Genomic DNA, 21840 nt, shown 5'->3' on the forward strand with positions numbered 1-21840 from the left:
TGTTTTGAGTTCCCAATTCCTCTGGTGGTGAATTATGTAGCATATAGCCTAGGCCAATATGCACAAAAAAGATGCAAGCAAATTAATCTCTAAAGAGCATAAAGAAATCTGATTATTCTGGATTCTATTTTGACATGTTGCATATCAAAATATCAATCATGAATTCCCTGAACATGTTAAATGAAATAGCTTTCTTTGTCTTACTTCTTGAAGGCACTGGAAAATGTTAGTCTAGACCATTTCCGTTATTGGAAAGTAACTGAATGAAAATAAAATAAATGTTGTATTTCTAGTTATCGAGCACAATGGGTCAATTTATCGTGATATAACTTTTTGTCTATATTGCCTCGCTCTAGTGCGGGAGATGTCTGGCCAATGTCAGTTTGTTGAAATACTCTAAAATGGGAAAGAATAAAAAGTAGACCAATGTTTCCCAGCACCTGATTCAACTAGAGGCTTGAAAATGAGATGAATTCACTACTCTTTATAACAGTGAACCATTACAATTGCAGTATTTCCCTACAGATATTGTTTGTTTGACATATTGACCTCGAAGCCCACTGACCTTCTATGACCAGTAGCTTTATCTATACTGGTCATAGCCTTTTCTCGTGTTTTCTCCAACTCCTCTGCGCTAGAGTGGCACTGGGACGTAATGAGATCAGAAGGGAAGAAATACAAAGGGGAAATGCATTCTGTGGGTCTCTGAGAGGAAATGTAATAAATTGCATTAGACTGTATTAACCATATAAGAGTGAGTTCATTCTGCTGTTCAAATAAAATGTTATTAGTCACATGCGCCGAATACAACAGTGAAATGCTTACTTACGAGCCCCTAACCAACAATGCAGTTTCAAAAAGTACAGATAAAAATAAGAGATAAAAGTAACAAGTAATTTAAAGAGCAGCAGTAAAATAACAACAGCGAGACTATATACAGGGGGGTACCAATACAGAGTCAATGTGTGGGGGCACTAGTTATTTGAGGTAGTATGTACATGTAGGTAGAGTTATTAAAGTGACTATGCATAGATGACAAAAGAGTTGCAGTGGTATAAAGAGGGGATGGGGGCACTGCAAATAGTATGGGTAGCCATTTGACTAGATGTTCTGGAGTCTTATGGCTTGGGGATAGAAGCTGTTTAGAAGCCTCCTGGACCTAGACTTGGCGCTCCGGTAGAGAGAACAGCAGAGAGAACAGTCTATGACTAGGGTGGCTAGAGTCTTTGACAATTTTTAGGGCCTTCCTCTGACACTGCCTGGTAAAGAGGTCCTGGATGGCAGGAAGCTTGGCCCCAGTGATGTACTGGGCCGTTCGCACTACCCTCTGTAGTGACTTGCGGTCGGAGTCCGAGCAGTTGCCATACCAGGCAGTGATGCAACCAGTCAGGATGCTCTCGATGGTGCAGCTGTAGAACCTTTTGAGGATCTGAGGACCCATGCCAAATCTTTTCAGTCTTCTGAGGGGTAATAGGTTTTGTCGTGCCCTCTTCACGACTGTCTCGGTGTGTTTGGACCATGTTAGTTTATTGGTGATGTGGACACCAAGGAACTTGAAGATCGCAACCTGCTCCACTGTAGCCCCGTCTATGAGAATGGGGGCGTGCTCGGTCCTCTTTTTCCTGTAGTCCACAATCATCTCCTTTGTCTTGATCACGTTGAGGGAGAGGTTGTTGTCCTGGCACCACATGGCTAGGTCTCTGACCTCCTCCCTAAAGGCTGTCTCGTCGTTGTCAGTGATCAGGCCTACCACTGTTGTCATCGGCAAATTTAATGATGGTATTGGAGTCGTGCCTGGCCGTGCAGTCATGAGTGAACAGGGAGTACAGAAGGGAACTGAGCATGCACCCCTGAGGGGCCCCTGTGTTGAGGAACAGCGTGGCGGATGTGTTGTTACCTACCCTCACCACCTGGGGAAGGCCCGTCAGGAAGTCCAGGGTCCAGTTGCAGAGGGAGGTGTTTAGTCCCAGGGACCTTAGCTATTCAATAGTGCTTATGATGTGGATTATCATCTCAAACAGATACTTACAAGAGCTCTTTCATGTCTATAACATAATAACTCTTGCCAAGCAAGGCAAAAGACTATAAGATATAAACATTGTAGTGAATAGCAATTCAATTCACTTTTCCAAAGCATGGGCTTAATTGGACAGCCAGCTTGCAGTAATCACTTTTCACCATAGGGTTGCAGCAGAGACTTCAGATGTGAATCTCTAAATCACTTGCCTAAGCATGAAAGGAGGAGTGATTATGATAATCCATATAAAATAGCATACTGTTTCAAATCAAACGTGGCATACAGTTCTGGATATACTAATTTCCCTGATATAGTTGTGAAAAAAAGAAAAATGCTCTAGATTTGTTGACGTTGCAAATTACTTGGTTCTCAATGGAATGTTAATCACTCATGATACGTTCAAAATAGTATACTCATGACCTTATACAAACTCCTGGTCTACACTAGACTGTTTTATGTATCATTAAAGCAAATGTTGAGAGGTCAGTTTGAAGTGTGTAGGAAAGAAAAGCCAAGTAGTAAATGTAAGGCCCAGTAGAGGGCAGCACAGCCATAAAAGACAGGCAAAGAGCAGTCTGTGTTTACAGTCTCTCCTAGGAGATGGATATGTGGTCCTCGTCTTCACCATCCAAACTGGGATAGACAGGTGTGGAGGCATTGATTATATTAAGTGTCCTGTCCGAAACTTAATTATGCTGCTGAGTGATACTCTATGATGACAGGTTGGACTGTGTAAGGCTGTGTCATAGAGCAAATGCAGGGCTATCCAGGGAATGAAGTGGACACACACACACACTGCTATGATGTGTAAGACCCTCAGTTCACTGCAGGTGTGAGTGTGGTGGCATCTGTCTCAGTATAACACCACACACACTTTACGTCACAACGAGATTGATACACACTGTGATTTTAGACTTAAGTTTTTCTGGCAAATTCTCATATTAAAGTATATGTCCAGTGTTCCAGATTTTTATTAAATATTTACAAAAAAGTAATTACAATATGAATTTAATAGATGTCCTTCCTAACAAATGATAATTAATGATGTTATAAAGCAGCTTTTCTTTGTTCCCCTGCTTGGCCTGAGTGAAAACAACAGAGTTGTTTGGCCTTATACTGTTCAAGAAAAGCTAATTTGCTCTGCCAATGAGACGTGCACACATTCGGATATTCAAATTAGCTACTAACTCCACGTGGGGCAGGGATGCACACACTGCCTAGCAGGCTTGCCTTTAAAAAATGTTTCTTTACCAAAACCGAAGGCTATTGTCTGTAGTCAAATAGTATGGATGGATTCAGGATTTGGAAACACATGATGGAACTACTAAGGCACTTTACTGTAACAGCAATAAATGCAGACTGATTATTTTACAAGCGTGAGCTGTTTATGTCCATTGCTTTGTCATTATTCCTGATATTTTCGTTGAGCTAGCTAGCAAGTTGTGATTGCTAGGAGCTAAGCTAGCTAGCTGGGTCATTCCTATTGTGCGGTGCCATTTCTGTCCACAGGAAATATAATTTCTTATTTAGTGTAAAATGTGGATTCCAAAAGGCTTTAAATACAAGGTCAGGTGTCATTTACCTTAACACCCAAATATAGATCCTGAAAGGGAATTTTATTCTTTTTTTTTTTTTAATTGCCAGTGCATGTAGGCGTTTTTGCCATGTCCCCAGGTGTTATTTCTCAACTTTCAGAAGAAATATAAGCCATAAAATTATACGTCTAAAATCTTCATTATTTTATAGTCTTAGTCTCTTTCCTCAAAGTTGTGATTATTGTATTTATTATTTTATTTAAGATGTGTGTCCCTGATATCACTTTCCACCCTGTTTAGTTGTAATTCTCCATTTAAGAAAACAATCCCCTTCCTACAATGACACCACATTCAGGAACTGTCATAATTTCTTTAGTGGGAAAACTATGGTGCAAAGATAGATAAAATGGTGTGTTTATTTATTTATTTGCCCATATTTCATGTTGTTAGTCTGTATGTTCCACTCATAAATGTCCACCCTGTTTGGCTAAATTATAGAGAAAATTGAAAAAGAGAAGTTAAAATCCTGTTTTAGTGTTTACCATTATGCTATCTCAGTCTTGCTCACACACAGCGCTATGGCTAATTTTGGCTCACAATTTTTCCACCCTATTAGTATTATGCACTTTACAAATTGGAAAATGCATCCAAAAATGGATGAAGTGCCTGAGCTTGACCAATATGTTTTCCTGAAAGTCTAAACATGTCATTTTCCTGATAGAATACAAAAAAAAATTATATATAAAATGTATTTTCCAAACTTTTTGAAGTCCAAATGGCACTGCATGGTAGGAATGACCCAGCTGGCTAATTGATGCTGCATACTCTTTATAGCAGTCAACAACTGCTAACTTGGTTTCCTCTTGACATCCAACTTGTACTGTAGCTACACACCACTGGATTTAAAACAGCACTGACTTTGCTAATAGCTACTTTGAAAAATTTGCATACTATGACTGAGGTATGTGGTTGTCCCACCTAGCAATCTTAAAATGAATGCACTTAACTCTAAGTCTGTTAAATGACTAAGATGTAAAAAACAAAATGTGATAGTTGCTTGCTTTGCTGTTGGCTAAGCAGCTAGCTAAGTTGGCCTTGATAGCGAAAGTTAGCATGCTAGCTTGCTGCTTCTAAACAGCCAGCAGTCCAACTTATAAACCACATGATTTGAAATATAAGTGACTGGCGAGGTAGTTGTTGGATAGGCTTTGTCCTTTTTGCTAACACTACCTGTGGATTGCTTGGCTTGCTAGCAGTTTGTGTGCCCTCCTGAGCCTGTGTCTCCGCTAGTCTCCTTCTTCCCACCGGAGAATTTATATTTTTGTTTTTGAAAAAGCTGCTCGACCAATCCAGACAGCCGGTCAACAAGTATTAGTCCAAAGTCCAAACACAAATAGCCCAGATTTGTTAGTATGTAATTGGAAGGCAGACAGATGTATTGGTCGCTAGGTGACACTAGTCTTCAGAAGACATGCTCTGGATGTAAAAATTGACAGGTCTACACATCCATCAGACTACGCTCTATATCTAGAGTACAGATGAGATGGCTATAGTCAGGTGTCTTTGAGCCCATAATCCTGGAACCCAGAACATGCTTTTTGGCATAATATAGCGTTTATATTAACATTCTGTTACGAGAGACTATTGGGTCAGATGTGTCACTGTTTATTTAAGCTGATAGCAGTTGAGCGAAAATGTTTGATCTACGGAGACCCAGAAATTATTCTACCTCTCTCTCTCTCGTTCTCTCTCTCTCTCGTTCTCTCTCTCTCTCGTTCTCTCTCTCTCTCGTTCTCTCTCTCTCTCGTTCTCTCTCTCTCTCGTTCTCTCTCTCTCTCGTTCTCTCTCTCGCTGACTAAAAACACTAAGCTACTTCAGGCAAGGCAATTATGGGCACTTCAGCCAAGCTCTCTCCTGCATTACATAAGGCTTGATTAAAGCTTCTTTCCTGTGACTTTTAGAACATCATAATCAACCCTGCTTCCAAACCGATTCTTGAGTTAGACTCAGCAATATGACATAGATGTGGAAAGTAAACAGCATAGTGGGCCAATTTCGCCAACAAGATCGTTGAAGCGCGAGGCTCAACTTCTCCACTGTTTTGGTCCCGTGACTACCATGCTGTAACAGCGTGAAGCGAACCCGTGCACATGCTCAGACACTGTGTGTGACTGTGAGAGCAAAGTCTTGCATTTCGCTCATCTCAATATCTGCTGTCATACTCAAGTCATTTCGCTCAGTCTACCTTTAAGCTAACTTAGAACGTAATGGTGCCCAATGTAATTGGATAGCTTTTAGGCTGCTGTATCCCAACAAGCTCTCTCTTTGCTGATGACTACACTAGGTGGACAGTGACGAGCTCCATATTTTGTTGTTAGGGGCATGCAAACACACTACGTGACCTAAAGTATGTGAACACCTGCTCATTTAACATCTCATTCCAAAATCACAGGCATTAATATGGAGTTGGTCCCCCTTTTGCTGCTATAACAGCCTCCACTCTTCTGGGAAGGCTTTCCACTACATGTTGGAACATTGCTGCAGGGACTTGCTTCCATTCAGCCACAAGAGCATTAGTGAGGTCGGGCACTGATGTTAGGCGATTAGGCCTGGCTCGCAGTTGGCGTTCCAATTCATCCAAAAGGTTTCGATGGGGTTGAGGTCAGGGCTCTGTGCAGGTCAGTCAAGCTCTTCCACACTGATCTCGATAAACCATTTCTGTATGGACCTCACTTTGTGCACTGGGGCATTGTCATGCTGAAACAGGAAAGGACTTTTCCCCCCAAACTGTTGCCACAAAGTTGGAAGCACAGAATCGTCGAGAATGTCATTGTATGCTGCAGCGTTAAGATTTCAAATCAGCCTCCCGAGTGGCGCGGTGGTCTAACGCACTGCATGGCCGTGCTAGCTGTGCCACTAGAGATCCTGGTTCGAGTCCAGGATCTGTCGCAGCCGGCCGCGACCAGGAGATCCATGGGGCGGCGCACAATTGGCCCAGCGTCGTCCGGGTTGTCTTTCCTAGACGTTTCCACTTCACAAAACAGCATTTACAGATCACCCGGGCAGCTCTAGCAGGGCCAAAATTTGACAAATTGACTTGTTGGAAAGGTGGCATCCTATGACGGTGCCATGTTGAAAATCACTGAGTTCTTCAGTAAGGCTATTCTACTGCCAATGTTTGTCTATGGAGATTGCATGGCTGTGTGCTCAATTTTATATACCTGTCAGCAACGGGTGTGGCTGAAATAGCCGAATCCACTCATTTGAAGGGGTGTCCACATACACTAGTATATATATATACAAAGAGTATGTTTCTGATGATTGGATTGATGTTCAGTTCAACATTTATTCCCTTAGGCCTTACCCCCTAGCCACTGCTGTAGATTTGAGGGGACTGGATAGATTGATGCAATATGGTGAAACTCCACCCAGCCAGCCATTCATAAGGCAGAAGGAAGCTGTCTACTGGAGTTCCTAGTGTGTTGGGGCCGATTTGGAATTCAACATAAGTCTGCATGTTGAAGTGACTCACCCACTTTGTTTGTGGTGGAGGTGTTGAGTTGTGCAATGACTTGACTTGTGAAAATACATGATGTGTCAGAGTGACTTTTCTGTGAACTTTTCAACCTCACAAAGTTGGCTGTGATGGCTCAGCAAATATTCAACTTGAAAAAATGATAACTTTGATAAATATTGATGGTACTCTAGAGTCGCACATCAGTGATTTTACTAAGAGTTCTGTTGTTTGAACAATGTAAAAAAAGAAGAAACAAGTGTCCTTTATATTTATTATGGAATACATTTTGTTATTGCAAAATATACAGTATATATTCAGGCACTCTGCAATTTTATGAGTTACCGAGTTGCTGGACTTGGCACTGACTGTTTTCAATTTCAATGTGGAACATTGCTTTTTGTTTGAAATTGCATAGTCAATTGCAAGTCAAACTGTAAAATTATCATGAGCTTTTTTTAGTGTTGCAAACTTTATAGCTAAGTAATTATGTATGTATGTATGCATGTATGTATAGTGTGTGTGTGTGTGTGTGTGTGTGTGTGTATGTATGTATGTATGTGTTATATGTATGTATGTATGTATGCATGTATGTATATATATATGTAACTTGTTCGAGTAATGTGGACAAAACACAAAATATATATATATATATGTGTGTGTGTGTGTGTGTGTGTGTGTGTGTAATATATGTATGTGTTATATGTATGTATGTATGTATGCATGTATGTATATATATATGTAACTTGTTCGAGTAATGTGGACAAAACACAAAATATATATGTGTGTGTGTGTGTGTGTGTTTTGTCCACATTACTCGAACAAGTTACTCCACTCATGGTCAATTCGAATTCGTTCTATTTAAAACCAAAACTTTTTTTTCTCTCTTACAGAAAGCATGCACCAAATGTGGCATTGAGACCCAGTGCAGTCAGAAGACAACCCAGTGGCTGTGCAAGATCTGCAGTGAACACAGAGAGGTAACGTATATCCCTACAACTGGATAGCCCATCTACAGTATACATTGAACTGCCAACTACATGCTTTTTGATTATTCTCCAAATTACTGTTCACATTCTGTACCAGATGGGTGCTTCCCATTGTGGTGATGAAGTCCTACACATTGATTAGGGGGATACCCTATTAAGTAACCACTGTCAGTTTGAGAAAAGTGCAATAAAAATGGAGAAGCAAAAGGGTATAATTTTATGGAAGCTATGTACCTGTAGCTCAGTAGCAGCACTACATGTCTGTAACTAGTTTACAGACTTCAGGCAGATTGCTGCAGGTTGGCTTTCCTCCAGGAATAAGGGTCTCTCGGGGCTTGATTTGGAGGCCCAGTGGTCATCAGCAGGGCTGGCCGGATCTGGATGGGCGTCTCACCACAGTCTTGTTAATAATGCACAGGAGCCTGATTGAGGGACAAAGGCTCTTGTCTTGCTGATTGCCCCCTATAGCAGGAAGCTCGCGTCTGTTGTGACTTCATGAAGTTTCTCTGCCCTCACACACTGGTTTCATTAGCTGTGTGGCTTTTTATGTGATTATCATAGCAGTGTGGATGAATCACTGCGGTGCTTATTGGTTGGGAAGTAGGACCAATGGTAGTTTATCCCCACATTCATATTTTGGGTTATGGAAATGTTCCTGTAATGCTGATAAAAGGGCGATAAGAGTGTTTACGATGAAGGGTTGTTTCGAGGGATGTGCCAGCGCTGTAGTATCGGCATGGAGCATTCTAGACCTCTCAGGGTACGTCATGTTTTCATCCAGGGATCTTTTAATCTGAATTTATATTTTATGTTATCAGGTGTGTAACATTAAATCGTTCTCATTAGGGAGTATGGGTTTCTTCCTCAGAAATGCTAATGATGAATGTGCTGCTATGAGTCATTTATCCCCAGTATAATGCTAATAAGATATCACTATCTACTTAGCATAAAAGCAGGATTTCCCAAAGTGGTTAAACATTTGCATTCAATTCCAGTAGCTTTTCAACAGCCCCGTAGAGAGTGATACAGTATGACTGACATCCAGATCAGTCTCTGGCGTATGCCCTCCCGTATATCAAAGGTGTTCTCCTGTTTAATCCTGTCATTCTCTCCACCTACATATATCAATCATGGATCCAGATCTTGATACCTGGCCATAGACAAAATGGATGTGCATTATTTCAGCTTTTATATTGGTCATTCAAGCCAAACACCTTTTTGTGAAGCACAGTAACAGTCAATGGACCATATTCACTCACTATACTATAGGATTATTTTAACTGGCCTCTCTCAAGGACGAGTTTGTTTCATGTGTGGGGAATAATTAAACATCTGAAGCACTTAATATTAACATAATATTATTACCTCCATATTATGTAGGCCTGTATCCAGATTATTCAAGTAATTTTCCACTTTCCCCTCATGGAAAGCCATATCCCAGTAGTGCCCCCGAAAAGCTGCTTAGATGGAGCCTCTAAATTGATGACCCAGAATTATTATTACCGTACAGCACATAACTTCTTGGTTTCAGGTAGGCCGTCTGTTTGTTCAAGTTTATTTTCCTCCTGATGTATGGATCACTAGGCAGTCTGGACTGTAACAGGGGAGGTGGAGGTAAAAGGAGGACGGGGTGAGTTTTAGCGGAGAAATCACATGAGCTCATGAATAATTCCATGGCTGTGCAGGATTGAGGATTGAGAGAGGGCACTGTACCATAAAGACGTTTATGTAAAAATGTGCAAATGTTTTTGAACCACACACTGTGCGTCGAAAGCCAGTCTTCATTTTTCATTTCCCTCCGCTGTGAATCTGCTCCAGCAGATAGAGTCACTGTCTGAAAGGCAGTGTTTGACAGGGCACCTTATCGGCCTTCCTCAGATGATGGAGGTGCTTACTCAAAATGGCTGTCTTCAGTCGGATTTGGGCTCGGGCTGACATGCCTCTGTGGAGGCGCCCCTCCTGAGTTTAGTTTACCCCAGTTCTATTTTCTCAACTCTTCTCACTCTTACTCTCTCTCTTCCCCTCTCTCTCTCTATCTCATATGCTTACTTTATGTCACAGTGTTGAGATACTCTGTGATAGCTGTGAGCAGTGCTTATCTCTAAGGGACAGGTCAAAAGCTTATCGGTTTTTAGGCTCATCTCATGCTCACTCGGTCGAACTCACCACTGTATGTGTGTTCTTTCTGGAAAATTATCCTTAAAATGATCATTGCCTTGCTGTTTCTGGTTGATAACATGCTTATTGATGAGATCATTTGTGACCGACTACTTTTATTCAGTCTTATGTACCAAAATTCGATTTAAATACAAAAAATTAACATTGGATAAAAGCAGAGACAAAATGGTATATCATACACTACATTTGAGGAGCAATGGGAAGGTAATTCTGCTTTGAAAGTTGATAAACTTTGAATGTTTTGGTACCAACTGGATAGCCCTTCTTTATCTACACCCATTCAGCATCGTTCACACCCTCTTAAGCTTTAGCCCGACCCATCTCTTTAAAGGTTTCCGAGCATTCTGTACTAACAACAGCAGTCAAGCACCCAAGCTAACTTGCTAGCTACTTCCAGACACAAAGAATGGCTTACTGAACATTACTCGCCCTAGTAGAGCTGGTTAGGCTGTTTTTATGTTATCCAGAGCGTTGGTGACTGCAACTGTACTGTCAGATTGTCCGTTTTGTAAATTCAGAGCATTTCACTCTCAGAGCGTTCAGTGCGAACACTGGCCTATGAGTAGGGTTGATCTGAGCGTTCTGACCTCACAACGGCAGTCAAGCACCCAAGCTAACATTGGCTAGCTTGCTAGCTACTTCCAGACAGAAATGTGAGAACACCCCACTCTGACCATTTTACTCGCCCTAGAAGAGCTGGTTAGGCTGTTTTCATGTTATCCAGAGCGTTGGAGACTGTAACTGTGCTGCTGGCAACAATTTAATTATGCTTTTTTGCCGACGTTTACTGACACCGGCAATATTCAACGGGTGTTGAGCGTTCGTAAATTCATCAGTTATTCTGCGCTCTGGCACACTCAGACTAGAGTGCTCTGAAATCGGAGTAGATGGCCAGACTGAATTTATGAATGCATCCGCAATGGTTACTTGCATAGTCTTTTGTTAAGACATGTAGCTAGCTAGCTAAAGAATGAACCATAATCCCAACTCATTACGTTACTACCCTGCATGAATCTGCAGGTAACTAACAAACCAGGTTCAATGTTAGCTAGCTAACATTAGGCTATAACTAGGCAAGCAAATGGCGCTGAGATACAAATAAGATCATACACGTAACGTTAGCTAGCGAGTATCTATATCCACAGTAAAAGGAGTCGTATATCGACATAACCTGAAAGGACGCTCAGCAAGGAAGAAGCCACTGCTCTAAAACTGCCATAAAAAAAGCCAGACTACGGTTTGCAACTGCACATGGGGACAAAGATCGTACTTTTTGGAGTTATGTCCTGCGGTCTAATGAAACAAAAATAGAACTGTTTGGCTATAATGACCATTGTTATGTTTGGAGGAAAAAGGGTGGGACTTGCAAGCTGAAGAACACCATTCCAACCGTGAAGCACGGGGGTGGCAGCATCATGTTGTGGGTGTGCTTTGCTGCAGGAGGGACTGGTGCACTTCACAAAATAGATGGCATCATGAGGTTGGAAGATTTTGTGGATATATTGAAGCAACATCTCAAGACATCAGTCAGGAAGTTAAAGCTTGGTCGCAAATGGGTCTTCCAAATGGACAGTGACCCCAAGCATACTTCCAAAGTTGTGGCAAAATGGCTTAAGGACAACTAAGTCAAGGTATTGGAGTGGCCATCACAAAGCCCTGACCTCAATCCTATAGAAAATGTGTGGGCAGAAATGAAAAAGCGTGTGTGAGCAAGGAGGCCTACAAACCTGACTGTTAAACCAGCTCTGTCAGGAGTAATGGGCCAAAATTCACCCAACTTATTGTGGAAGGATACCCAAAACGTTTGACCGAAATTAAACAATTTAAAGGCAATGCTACCAAATACTAATTGAGTGTATGTAAGCTTCTGACCCTCTGGGAATGTGATGAAAGAAATAAAAGCTGAAATAAATCATTCTCTCTACTATTATTCTGACATTTCACATTCTTAAAATAAAGTGGTGATCCTAACTGACCTAAGACAGGGGATTTTTACGCTGATTAAATGTCAGGAATTGTGAAAAACTGAGGTTAAATGTATTTGGCTAAGGTGTATGTAAACTTTCGACTTCAACTGTGTGTGTGTGTGTGTATTAGTTGTATTGTTTCCTTTCACGATATAACAATGACATTTAACACTAAACAATAACTTGACAGACATTACAGTTTTCGTTCTTCACCCACAACCAACCCCAGAACAACTATTACAACAACAAAAAATGGAAAACTAAACAAACAAACAAAAGACCCTACCCCTACCAGTCATCTATGTAAACTCAGCAAAAAAAGAAACATCCTCTCACTGTTAACTGCATTTAATTTCAGCAAATTTAACATGTGTAAATATTTGTATGAACATAACAAGATGCAACTACTGAGACACAAACTGATCAAGTTCCACAGACATGGAATAATGTATCCCTGAACAAGGGGGGGGAGGGGGGGTCAAAATCAAACGTAACAGTGAGTACCTGGTGTGGCCACCAGTTGCATTAAGTACTGTAGTGCATCTACTCCTCATGGACTGCACCAGATTTGCCAGTTCTTGCTGTGAGATGTTACCCCACTCTCACCAAGGTACCTACAAGTTCCCGGACATTTCTGGGGGGAATAGCCCTAGCCCTCACCCTCCGATCCAACAGGTCCCAGACGTGCTCAATGGGATTGAGATCCGGGCTCTTTGCTGGCCATGGCAGAACACTGACATTCCTGTCTTGCAGGAAATCACGCACAGAACGAGCAGTATGGCTGGTGGCATTGTCATGCAGGAGGGTCATGTCAGGATGAGCCTGCAGGAAGGGTACCACATGAGGGAGGAGGATGTCTTCCCTGTAATGCACAGCGTTGAGATTGCCTGCAATGACAACAAGCTCAGTCCGATGATGCTGACAGACCGCCCCAGACCATGACAGACCCTCCACCTCCAAATCGATCCTGCTCCAGAGTACAGGCCTCGGTGTAGCCTGTATTCCTTCGACGATAAATGCAAATCTGACCATCACCGCTGGTGAGACAAACCGCGACTCGTCAGTGAAGAGCACTCTTTTCCAGTCCTGTCTGGTCCAGCGACGGTGGGTTTGTGCCCGTAGGCGACGTTGTTGCCGGTGATGTCTGGTGAGGACCTGCCTTATAACAGGCCTACAGGCCTCAGTCCAGCCTCTCTCAGCCTATTGCAGACAGTCTGAGCACTGATGGAGGGATTGTGCTTTCCTGGTGGTACTCAGGCAGTTGTTGTTGCCATCCTGTACCTGTCCCGCAGGTGTGATGTTCGGATGTACCATCCTGTGCTGTTGATGTTACACGTGGTCTGCCACGATCAGCTGTCTGCCCTGTCTCCCTGTAGCGCTGTCTTAGGCGTCTCACAGTACGGACATTGCAATTTATTGCCCTGGCCACATCTGCAGTCCTCATGCCTCCTTGCAGCATGCCTGAGGCACGTTCACGCAGATGAGCAGGGTTCCTGGGCATCTTTCTTTTGGTGTTTTTCAGAGTCAGTAGAAAGGCCTCTTTAGTGTCCTAGGTTTTCATAACTGTGACATTAATTGCCTACCGTCTGTAAGCTGTTAGTGTCTTAACTACCGTTCCACAGGTGCATGTTCATCAATTGTTTATGGTTCATTGAACAAGCATGGGAATCAGTGTTAAGCCCCTTTACAATGGAGATCTGTGTAGTTATTTGGATTTTTACGAATGATCTTTGAAAGACAGGGTCCTGAAAAGGGCCGTTTCTTTTTTTGCTGAGTTTATATCTGTAGTCTTTTTTTGCTGAGTTTATATCTGTAGTCTATCAGGCCATTACATAAAGTTTTTTATTTCAATCTCTGAGAGAAAATGTCCCCAGATGTCAGAAATGCTATTGAATAGAGCACGTGATGCCGAAGGAGCTGAGCAGACGTTGACAAACCGAGCTCATCAAAGTTATTCCATTATTACCTAAATAACAACGTTGAAACAATATTCTAACATCTGCTGATAAATTGTCAAGTACTTACCTTCCCAAAGAGCCATGGACCTCCGCCCGAGAGGCAAGAAGGACGACCAAAACGTAATTGATTCCCAAGATAACGATAACGCTACAACTAGCAAGATTAGCATTAGCCCTCATAACTCAGACGACAGTTCCAGACTGTTGCTCTCGGCCTCTTGCGAGCCTGCCGACATGCTGGCTACTCTCTACCGTGAAATACAGGATGGTAACAAAGGTCTTTCTCTGAAAATTGACAAGAAATCAGCTGAACTCCATTCTTCCATTGACGACCTGAAATCCTCCATGAATGATCTCCTTTTGAGAACGACTGAGGCTGAGTTGCGCATTAGCACAGATGAAGATACCATCACTCGACATGACCAGGTTCTGATACAACTGCAGAAGGACAATGCCTACCTCAAAAACAAAGTAGACCAAATGGAGAACCAGAGCAGACGTAGTAATATCCGTGTGGTGGGATTGAAAGAGGACAGCGAGGGCCGTGTCCCGATCCGTTTCTTCACTCAATGGATTCCGGATGTCCTAGGTATAAACAAACTTCACCAAGCCGTTGGAAATCGAACGCGCCCACAGAACATCAGCGCCGAAACCCCGGCCAGATGAGCCCCCACGGGCCGTCCTGATCAGGTTCCTCTGTTTCCAGGACAGAGAGAAGATACTGCAACTCGCAAGAGCCAAAGGGGACATCCCCATCGATGGCAAGAGGGTCAGCCTTTTCCCGGATATGAGCGCGGATCTCGCCAGACGTCGCAAGCAGTTCAGACCTGCCGCCAAAGCACTGAAGGAGAAGAACATCACCCGCTACCTCATCCAACCTGCGCGGATGAAAGTTCAGTACAAAGGCCGAAGCCATCTCTTCAACACACCGGAAGAAGTGATCACTTTTCTCAAAGAACTGAACCGCGTCTGAACCAGGATGGTCTCTCTGGGGGATAAGATGCAGTTTGTTTGTTTTCTCTTATCCGGGCTGTCCTGGGACTGAACTGCTGATATCTTCTTGGAATTTGGATCCGTTTCCCCCGCTATCCGGTCACTATAATTGATTTGTACATTTTCAACTAACCGTTTATTTTCCTGGGGTGAGTTCTATTAAATTTACATGAGAGTATATATTTTGGTTTAGTCAATATCCACTGGGCGACGCAAATTAGTGGGCTTAGGCCCACTGCCCCCCCCCCCCCCATTTTATGTTTCTCCTCTACTGAAAAGAGACTCAAGCAGCCCTTACTGTGGGCAGTAAATATTCAGCCATAAATGTCTATTCACAACGTTTGTTTTTAACAGAGAGCTCACAGGTTTTAGTTTACGCCAAGGTTTAGCTAGTAACAGCAAGATGGAAAGCGAGCAACAACGTATCTCTACAAGTGTATTCATCTTGGATTGTTGTTTTAGTCTGACAATCGGGGTGGGTGGGGTTTCTGTTTTTTTTTTTTCTTCTATGTTTATTGTTGTTTCCTTCCTAAAGAGACACATAGGTCACTTCTGTGTTCAAACTAAAGTTGAAACATTTCCTGACTATTTACATATGAGAGATTTCCATTCGGTTACGTATTTGAAACCCAACCTATGCTTAATCCACTAAAATATGTCACATTCAACGTAAAAGGTCTTAACTTCTCTAGGGCCGGCGGGACGAAATCGTCCCACCTACGTAATAGCCAGTGGAATCCTGTGGTGCGTTATTCAAATACCTTAGAAATGCTATTACTTCAATTTCTCAAACATATGACTATTTTACACCATTTTAAAGATAAGACTCTCGTTAATCTAACCACACTGTCCGATTTCAAAAAGGCTTTACAACGAAAGCAAAACATTAGATTTTGTCAGCAGAGTACCCAGCCAGAAATAATCAGACAGCCATTTTTCAAGCTAGCATATAATGTCACAAAAACCCAGAAGACAGCTAAATGCAGCACTAACCTTTGATGATCTTCATCAGATGACACACCTAGGACATTATGTTATACAATACATGCATGTTTTGTTCAATCAAGTTCATATTTATATCAAAAACCAGCTTTTTACATTAGCATGTGACGTTCAGAACTAGCATACCCCCCGCAAACTTCCGGTGAATTTACTAAATTACTCACGATAAACGTTCACAAAAAGCATAACAATTATTTTAAGAATTATAGATACAGAACTCCTCTATGCACTCGATATGTCCGATTTTAAAATAGCTTTTCGGTGAAAGCACATTTTGCAATATTCTCAGTAGATAGCCCGGCATCACAGGGCTAGCTATTTAGACACCCAGCACATTTAGCACTCACCAAAGTCAGATTTACTATAAGAAAAATGTTATTACCTCTGGTGTTCTTCGTCAGAATGCACTCCCAGGACTTCTACTTCAATAACAAATGTTGGTTTGGTCCCAAATAATCCATAGTTATATCCAAATAGCGGCGTTTTGTTCGTGCGTTCAAGACACTATCCGAAAGGGTAAACAAGGGTTACGAGCATGGCGCATTTCGTGACAAAAAATGTCTAAATATTCCATTACCGTACTTCGAAGCATGTCAACCGCTGTTTAAAATCCATTTTTATGCCATTTTTCTCGTAAAAAAGCGATAATATTCCGACCGGGAATCTGCATTTAGGTAAACAGACGAAAGAAAATAAAGCATGGGGTCGACTCGGGCACGCGCCTAAGCCCATAGTACTCTGATCGGCCACTTGCCAAAAGCGATAATGTTTCAGCCAGAGGCTGCCTCGATATCGTTCAGGTTTTTCCCGGGCTCTGAGAGCCTATGGCAGCCGTAGGAAGTGTCACGTTAGAGCAAAGATCCTCAGTCTTCAATTAAAAAGAGCCCAGATGAACAACAACTTGTCAGACAGGCCACTTCCCATATAGAATCCTCTCAGGTTTTTGCCTGCCATATGAGTTCTGTTATACTCACAGACACCATTCAAACAGTTTTAGAAACTTTAGGGTGTTTTCTATCCAAAGCCAATAATTATATGCATATTCTAGTTACTGGGCAGGAGTAGTAACCAGATTAAATCGGGTACGTTTTTTTTATCCGGCCGTGTCAATACTGCCCCCTACCCCCAACAGGTTAACAGCCCAATTTTAAAAGGAAAAGAGTCTATACATACCTTAAGAAATTAAAGGCAGACATTGTGTTTTTACAAGAAACATCTTACAGCCAGTGAACACAAGAAATTGAAGAGGGAATGGGTAGGACAAGTTTTTGCGTCCTCTTTTAACTCCAAAGCAAGAGGGACTGCAATTTTCATAAGTAGACACATCCCCTTCTCCGTCAACAACACCATCTCTGATCCCTCGGGGAGGTTTGTTTTGGTGCAGGGGCATGTGTTTTCGGCGTCTTGGACCCTATTGAATATTTATGCTCCTAACTTCGATGACCATATGTTTATTCAGAATGTCTTCCTTCTTGTTGCTCAAGCACCACCAGGATGGCTACTGGTTGGAGGAGATGTTAATTTTTGTTTAGATACAGTTCTTGATAGGTCCTCTGATAAACCTCACTTCTTACCAAAGCCGGCAAGCTCACCATGTCATTCATGAAAGATCTCAATTTACTAGACATCTGGAGACAGTTGCACCCACAGGATAGGGACTACTCTTTTTATTCACACCCACACAAGACACATACACGCATAGATAACTTTTTACTATCGACCCAACTCTTTCATAGAGTGTTTGATATCGAGTATCTCCCCTGATTGCTTAGTGACCATTCTCCTCTGGTATTATCAATCAACATTCCTACCAAGGTAAATGGAGCATATAGATGGAGACTAAATTCTACACTCCTGAAGCAACCTGAACTTTGATGAATGCACAAAAAGCAGATCAATATTTTTACTTTGACAAACAAACCCTCCGCTCCTGACAGTTTCATTCTTTGGGACACATTTGAAAGCCTGAGGGGACAGATCATTTCCTATACTAAAGGGTTGAAGAGAAAACACGGTGCAGAACTGAATGCCCTTGAATCTGAAATCTCTGAGCTAGAGAACACCTACCAAAAAGGCCCGACTAAAGATCTATACAGGCTTTTGGTAAATAAAAAAACTGAAATATAATATTCTGAACACATCAAGCTGAGAGGACCATCACTAAATCAAAACAGCGTTATTACATGCTTGGAGAGAAAGCTCACAAATTATTGCCATGGCAACTGAAAGCAGAGGAAAGTAAGACGACGATTAATGCTATAGAAACTCTTACTAATGAGATCTTTCGACCCTACTAAAATGAATGATACTTTTAAGAAATACTATGAAGACCTCTACACTTCCCAATCAAGTGATGATCTATCAGAGATCGACTCCTTTCTCTCCTCTCTCAACCTCCGATGCCTGTCAGAGGAAGACCGAGAGTGCCTGAGTGAACACTTCTCAGTTCCTGAACTGTTGGAGGCCATTAAATCCTTACCTTCTAATAAATCTCCTGGGGAGGATGGCTTCCCTCCAGAGTTCTATAAAGAATTTAGGGAGCTGTTGGTCCCCTACCTTATGGAGAGTCTTTCTCTCAAGCAGTGATTACTGTAATCCACAAGAAAGGGAAAAACCCGCCAAAGTGCACCTCCTATAGACCAATCTCTCTCCTTAGCATCTTGGTGACCAGTTTACAATCTGTGTTATCTAAGAGACTGGAGTCATGCCTTCCCCTGTTGGTCAACCCAGATCAGACTGGCTTCATAATTAATAGATTGTCCTCCAATAATCTCAGCAGGTTCTTTGATATAATTCACCTTGCTAACAATAACAAAATACCTAGTGTCGCAGTCTCCCTCGAAGCTGAAAAGGCCTTTGATAGGGTTGAATGGCCATAACTCTTTCGCGTCTTGGAAAAGTTTGGTTTAGGTACCGTGTTTGTAAATTTGATAAAATCACTCTACAAATCTCCTAAAGGATTGTTTGTAAATTTGATAAAATCACTCTACAAATCTCCTAGGATTGCTGCCAATGGGATTACTTCCTCCTCTTTCCCCCTCTATAGGGGGAACAGACAAGGTTCCCCAATTAGTCCCCACCTCTTTGCCCTCGCCATCGAACTGATGGCTGAGGCTATTAGAACGTGCCCTGACACACATTGCTTTGAGGTGGGCCCCCATACCCATAAGGTCGTCCACAAAGAGTGATAGCTTATCTTATTTCTAACAAACCCAGAACACTCCCTCTCTCACTTGCAGATCCTACTACAGTGTTATAGTTCTTTCTCTGGATATAAGGTACATTTTGATAAAAGCGAAATATTGCCTTTGTCTATCTTTGACCACCATAGCATCAAGCACAAGTTTCCTTTTAGATGTCGCCTATAGGCTTCACATATTTGGGCATAATGGTGGATCCTAACCTGAACAACCTCTATAAACTCAATCTTATATAATGTTTCACACGTAATGTATAGTATGTAGCTTACGGCAGGTGACCGTATGATCCAATGTCTCATTATTATTTTTTGTTTTTTACGCTCGTCTGTTACTTTCACTTTGTCCTTTTGTTCTCTAATATCTTTTCACTTTTGTTTTGAATGTTCTTAATTGGAAAATGCAAAAATAAAATATATATATAGAAAAGAAAAGCTATTGAATGTGCAGTGGTTCTTCCTTTAAAAGTTGCTTCGTACTGCAGCACAGCTTGCTGACTGCCATGGAATTCTAAGAGTCAGCCGTTGTTGCCATTAATGCTAGTTAGTGCTAGTTTGACCACCAGAGGGCGTTTGACTGTTTTTAATATTGGCTGTACTAGAGAAATGTAAAACCTTTTTTGTAAGAACATAGTATATGGGATTGATTTTAAGAAATCTAGCTTCATTAATTTGATTAATATTATGTTTATATTCCAAGAAAAAACGAAAATTATACATCTGACAGACAGCGCCTGATTCAGTAAAACTAAACAAGCATTATTGTGGATGGAGGCCGACGTTATAGGAAGAGCCATGTATAGTTGAGGGAAAGGTGTGAAATATCTGGGCAACTACAGTACCTTTTTAGTTAGTGAGAAGAAAGTAGGAGAATAAGAAAGAGAGAGAGTTTTGTTAACATGGGGGGGAAACGGTAACTGGCTTCCAAAAGTTGGTGCTGTACAACGTGACCAGGCTGGAGTAGACTACTAAGTGACTGTGAGTGAAGAGCAAAATAGTCCTAACAATTCCACCCCCTAATTGTAGGCTAACCAATACCCAAACGGAGATTTACTGAAAATAAAAATCTCATTGATTTATCAATATCAGTCCCCATGCTTGTCTCAGAGCAGTGCGAAACGGTGTTGAAATAGTTGACCACACGTGGGTAGGCTATTGCTTGAAATCCTATTATAACAATTGGATGACTTTGGGTGTTCCAGTAAGCAACAATTTGTTTCCTTCATTAGGCTACTTTATTCTTAAAATAACTCCAGCACAGAGAATAGAAAGGAGCCTTAAATAATTAAAACAATAAAGCGGTTGAATTCAAATGCATTTGACTGTTTATTATTGGCCATCAACCAAAAACACAGCATCTACCGTGTTATTTCATTTCCAGCGAGACTATTCAAGTCATCGACTGACTCACTGATGGCTAAACATGATAATTGATCGGCAAAGGCAATCTGGAATCTGCTGGCATCACTGCACAACATCAACATCGCTCTAATCACAGTCAGAAGACATTTGAAGAAACTTGAGTGGACTTCTTTTTTTTCAGAACATTAACCATGTGTGTTCTCTTGTTTTGAACTGTTCTGTAGCCCAATGACCCAATGATTTGTCTGAGAAACAAATAACTTTGCGTGCTGAAAAACCAGTTTGGATTTAAGTATAACTTTTGTATGACTGACGCCTTTAGTGAGAGGTCTTATACTTTAATGTTTAATCATTTGTCACCTCTGAATTCATATTCATTATATAAAGAGGCCCATGTGCACCTTCATCAGATGAACCGCAACGTCGGCTAAAGCGTTTTAATTCATGAATGCATTTGAAAGTTTTTAATATTGTGATTGTGAAGAGCAAAATCCGAACGTTTCCAAAACAAAACCTGATTGATTTATCAAGACCAATCCCCATGCTATGTCATTCAGTGATATTTATTCCCATAGTAATTCGCTATGGATCCATTAATATATTTAAAGTCCCTAAACTTGGCAAGAGTCTATTGTCCTGCTGTCCTGTTGAAATAAACATCTGCATTTTGAAAGAGTATATTTTAAATTATTTTATTAACGAAAGCATAAAGATGTTGATAAAGAAATACTGTACAGTATATGCTTTACCTGACATTTTGCAGTTGCATGATGTTTGTAGTTAGAAATGTATAACTTTAGAGTACCTAATTTTTTTTTTAATTCACACCTCTCCCGAGCTATCCTTTTGTAACGGTTGAAGAGTCTATTGTCCTGCTAATAGTCCATGGAAACGTTGTTTGCAATCATAAGTTTTAGGCCTGCAATAGGTTAGATTAATCCATGCCTTCTGGGAATGTTTAAATGTCCAGAGGTTATGGTTGGAGTTAGAATTTTGGCTGTCAGAAGTATTCAAATCAACCAAAGTCGGCCTTTAAATGCTTTATTATCCAAATGTTTAAAGTGTGAGTGGGCGATGGAGAGAATGCATTTAACTGTTTTAAATATTAGGGCTTTGAAGAGGAAAGGAA

The 21840-nt window shown here is 41.4% G+C and overlaps 1 protein-coding gene across 3 annotated transcripts in view; it reads left to right on the forward strand.

Annotated features, from left to right (window-relative positions):
- Positions 1-21840, forward strand: part of LOC106567559 (double C2-like domain-containing protein beta) — a 367378-nt gene that overhangs the window by 25756 nt on the left and 319782 nt on the right. For all 3 annotated transcript variants that reach the window (XM_045693460.2, XM_045693462.2, XM_082960276.1), the window contains one exon: positions 7960-8046. In XM_045693460.2, coding sequence (XP_045549416.1) covers positions 7960-8046 — 87 coding nt within the window. The remainder of the gene's footprint in view (positions 1-7959; positions 8047-21840) is intronic.

Source organism: Salmo salar, chromosome 13 (assembly GCF_965601325.2).
Source record: "Salmo salar chromosome 13, fSalSal1, whole genome shotgun sequence".
NCBI lineage: Eukaryota > Metazoa > Chordata > Actinopteri > Salmoniformes > Salmonidae > Salmo > Salmo salar.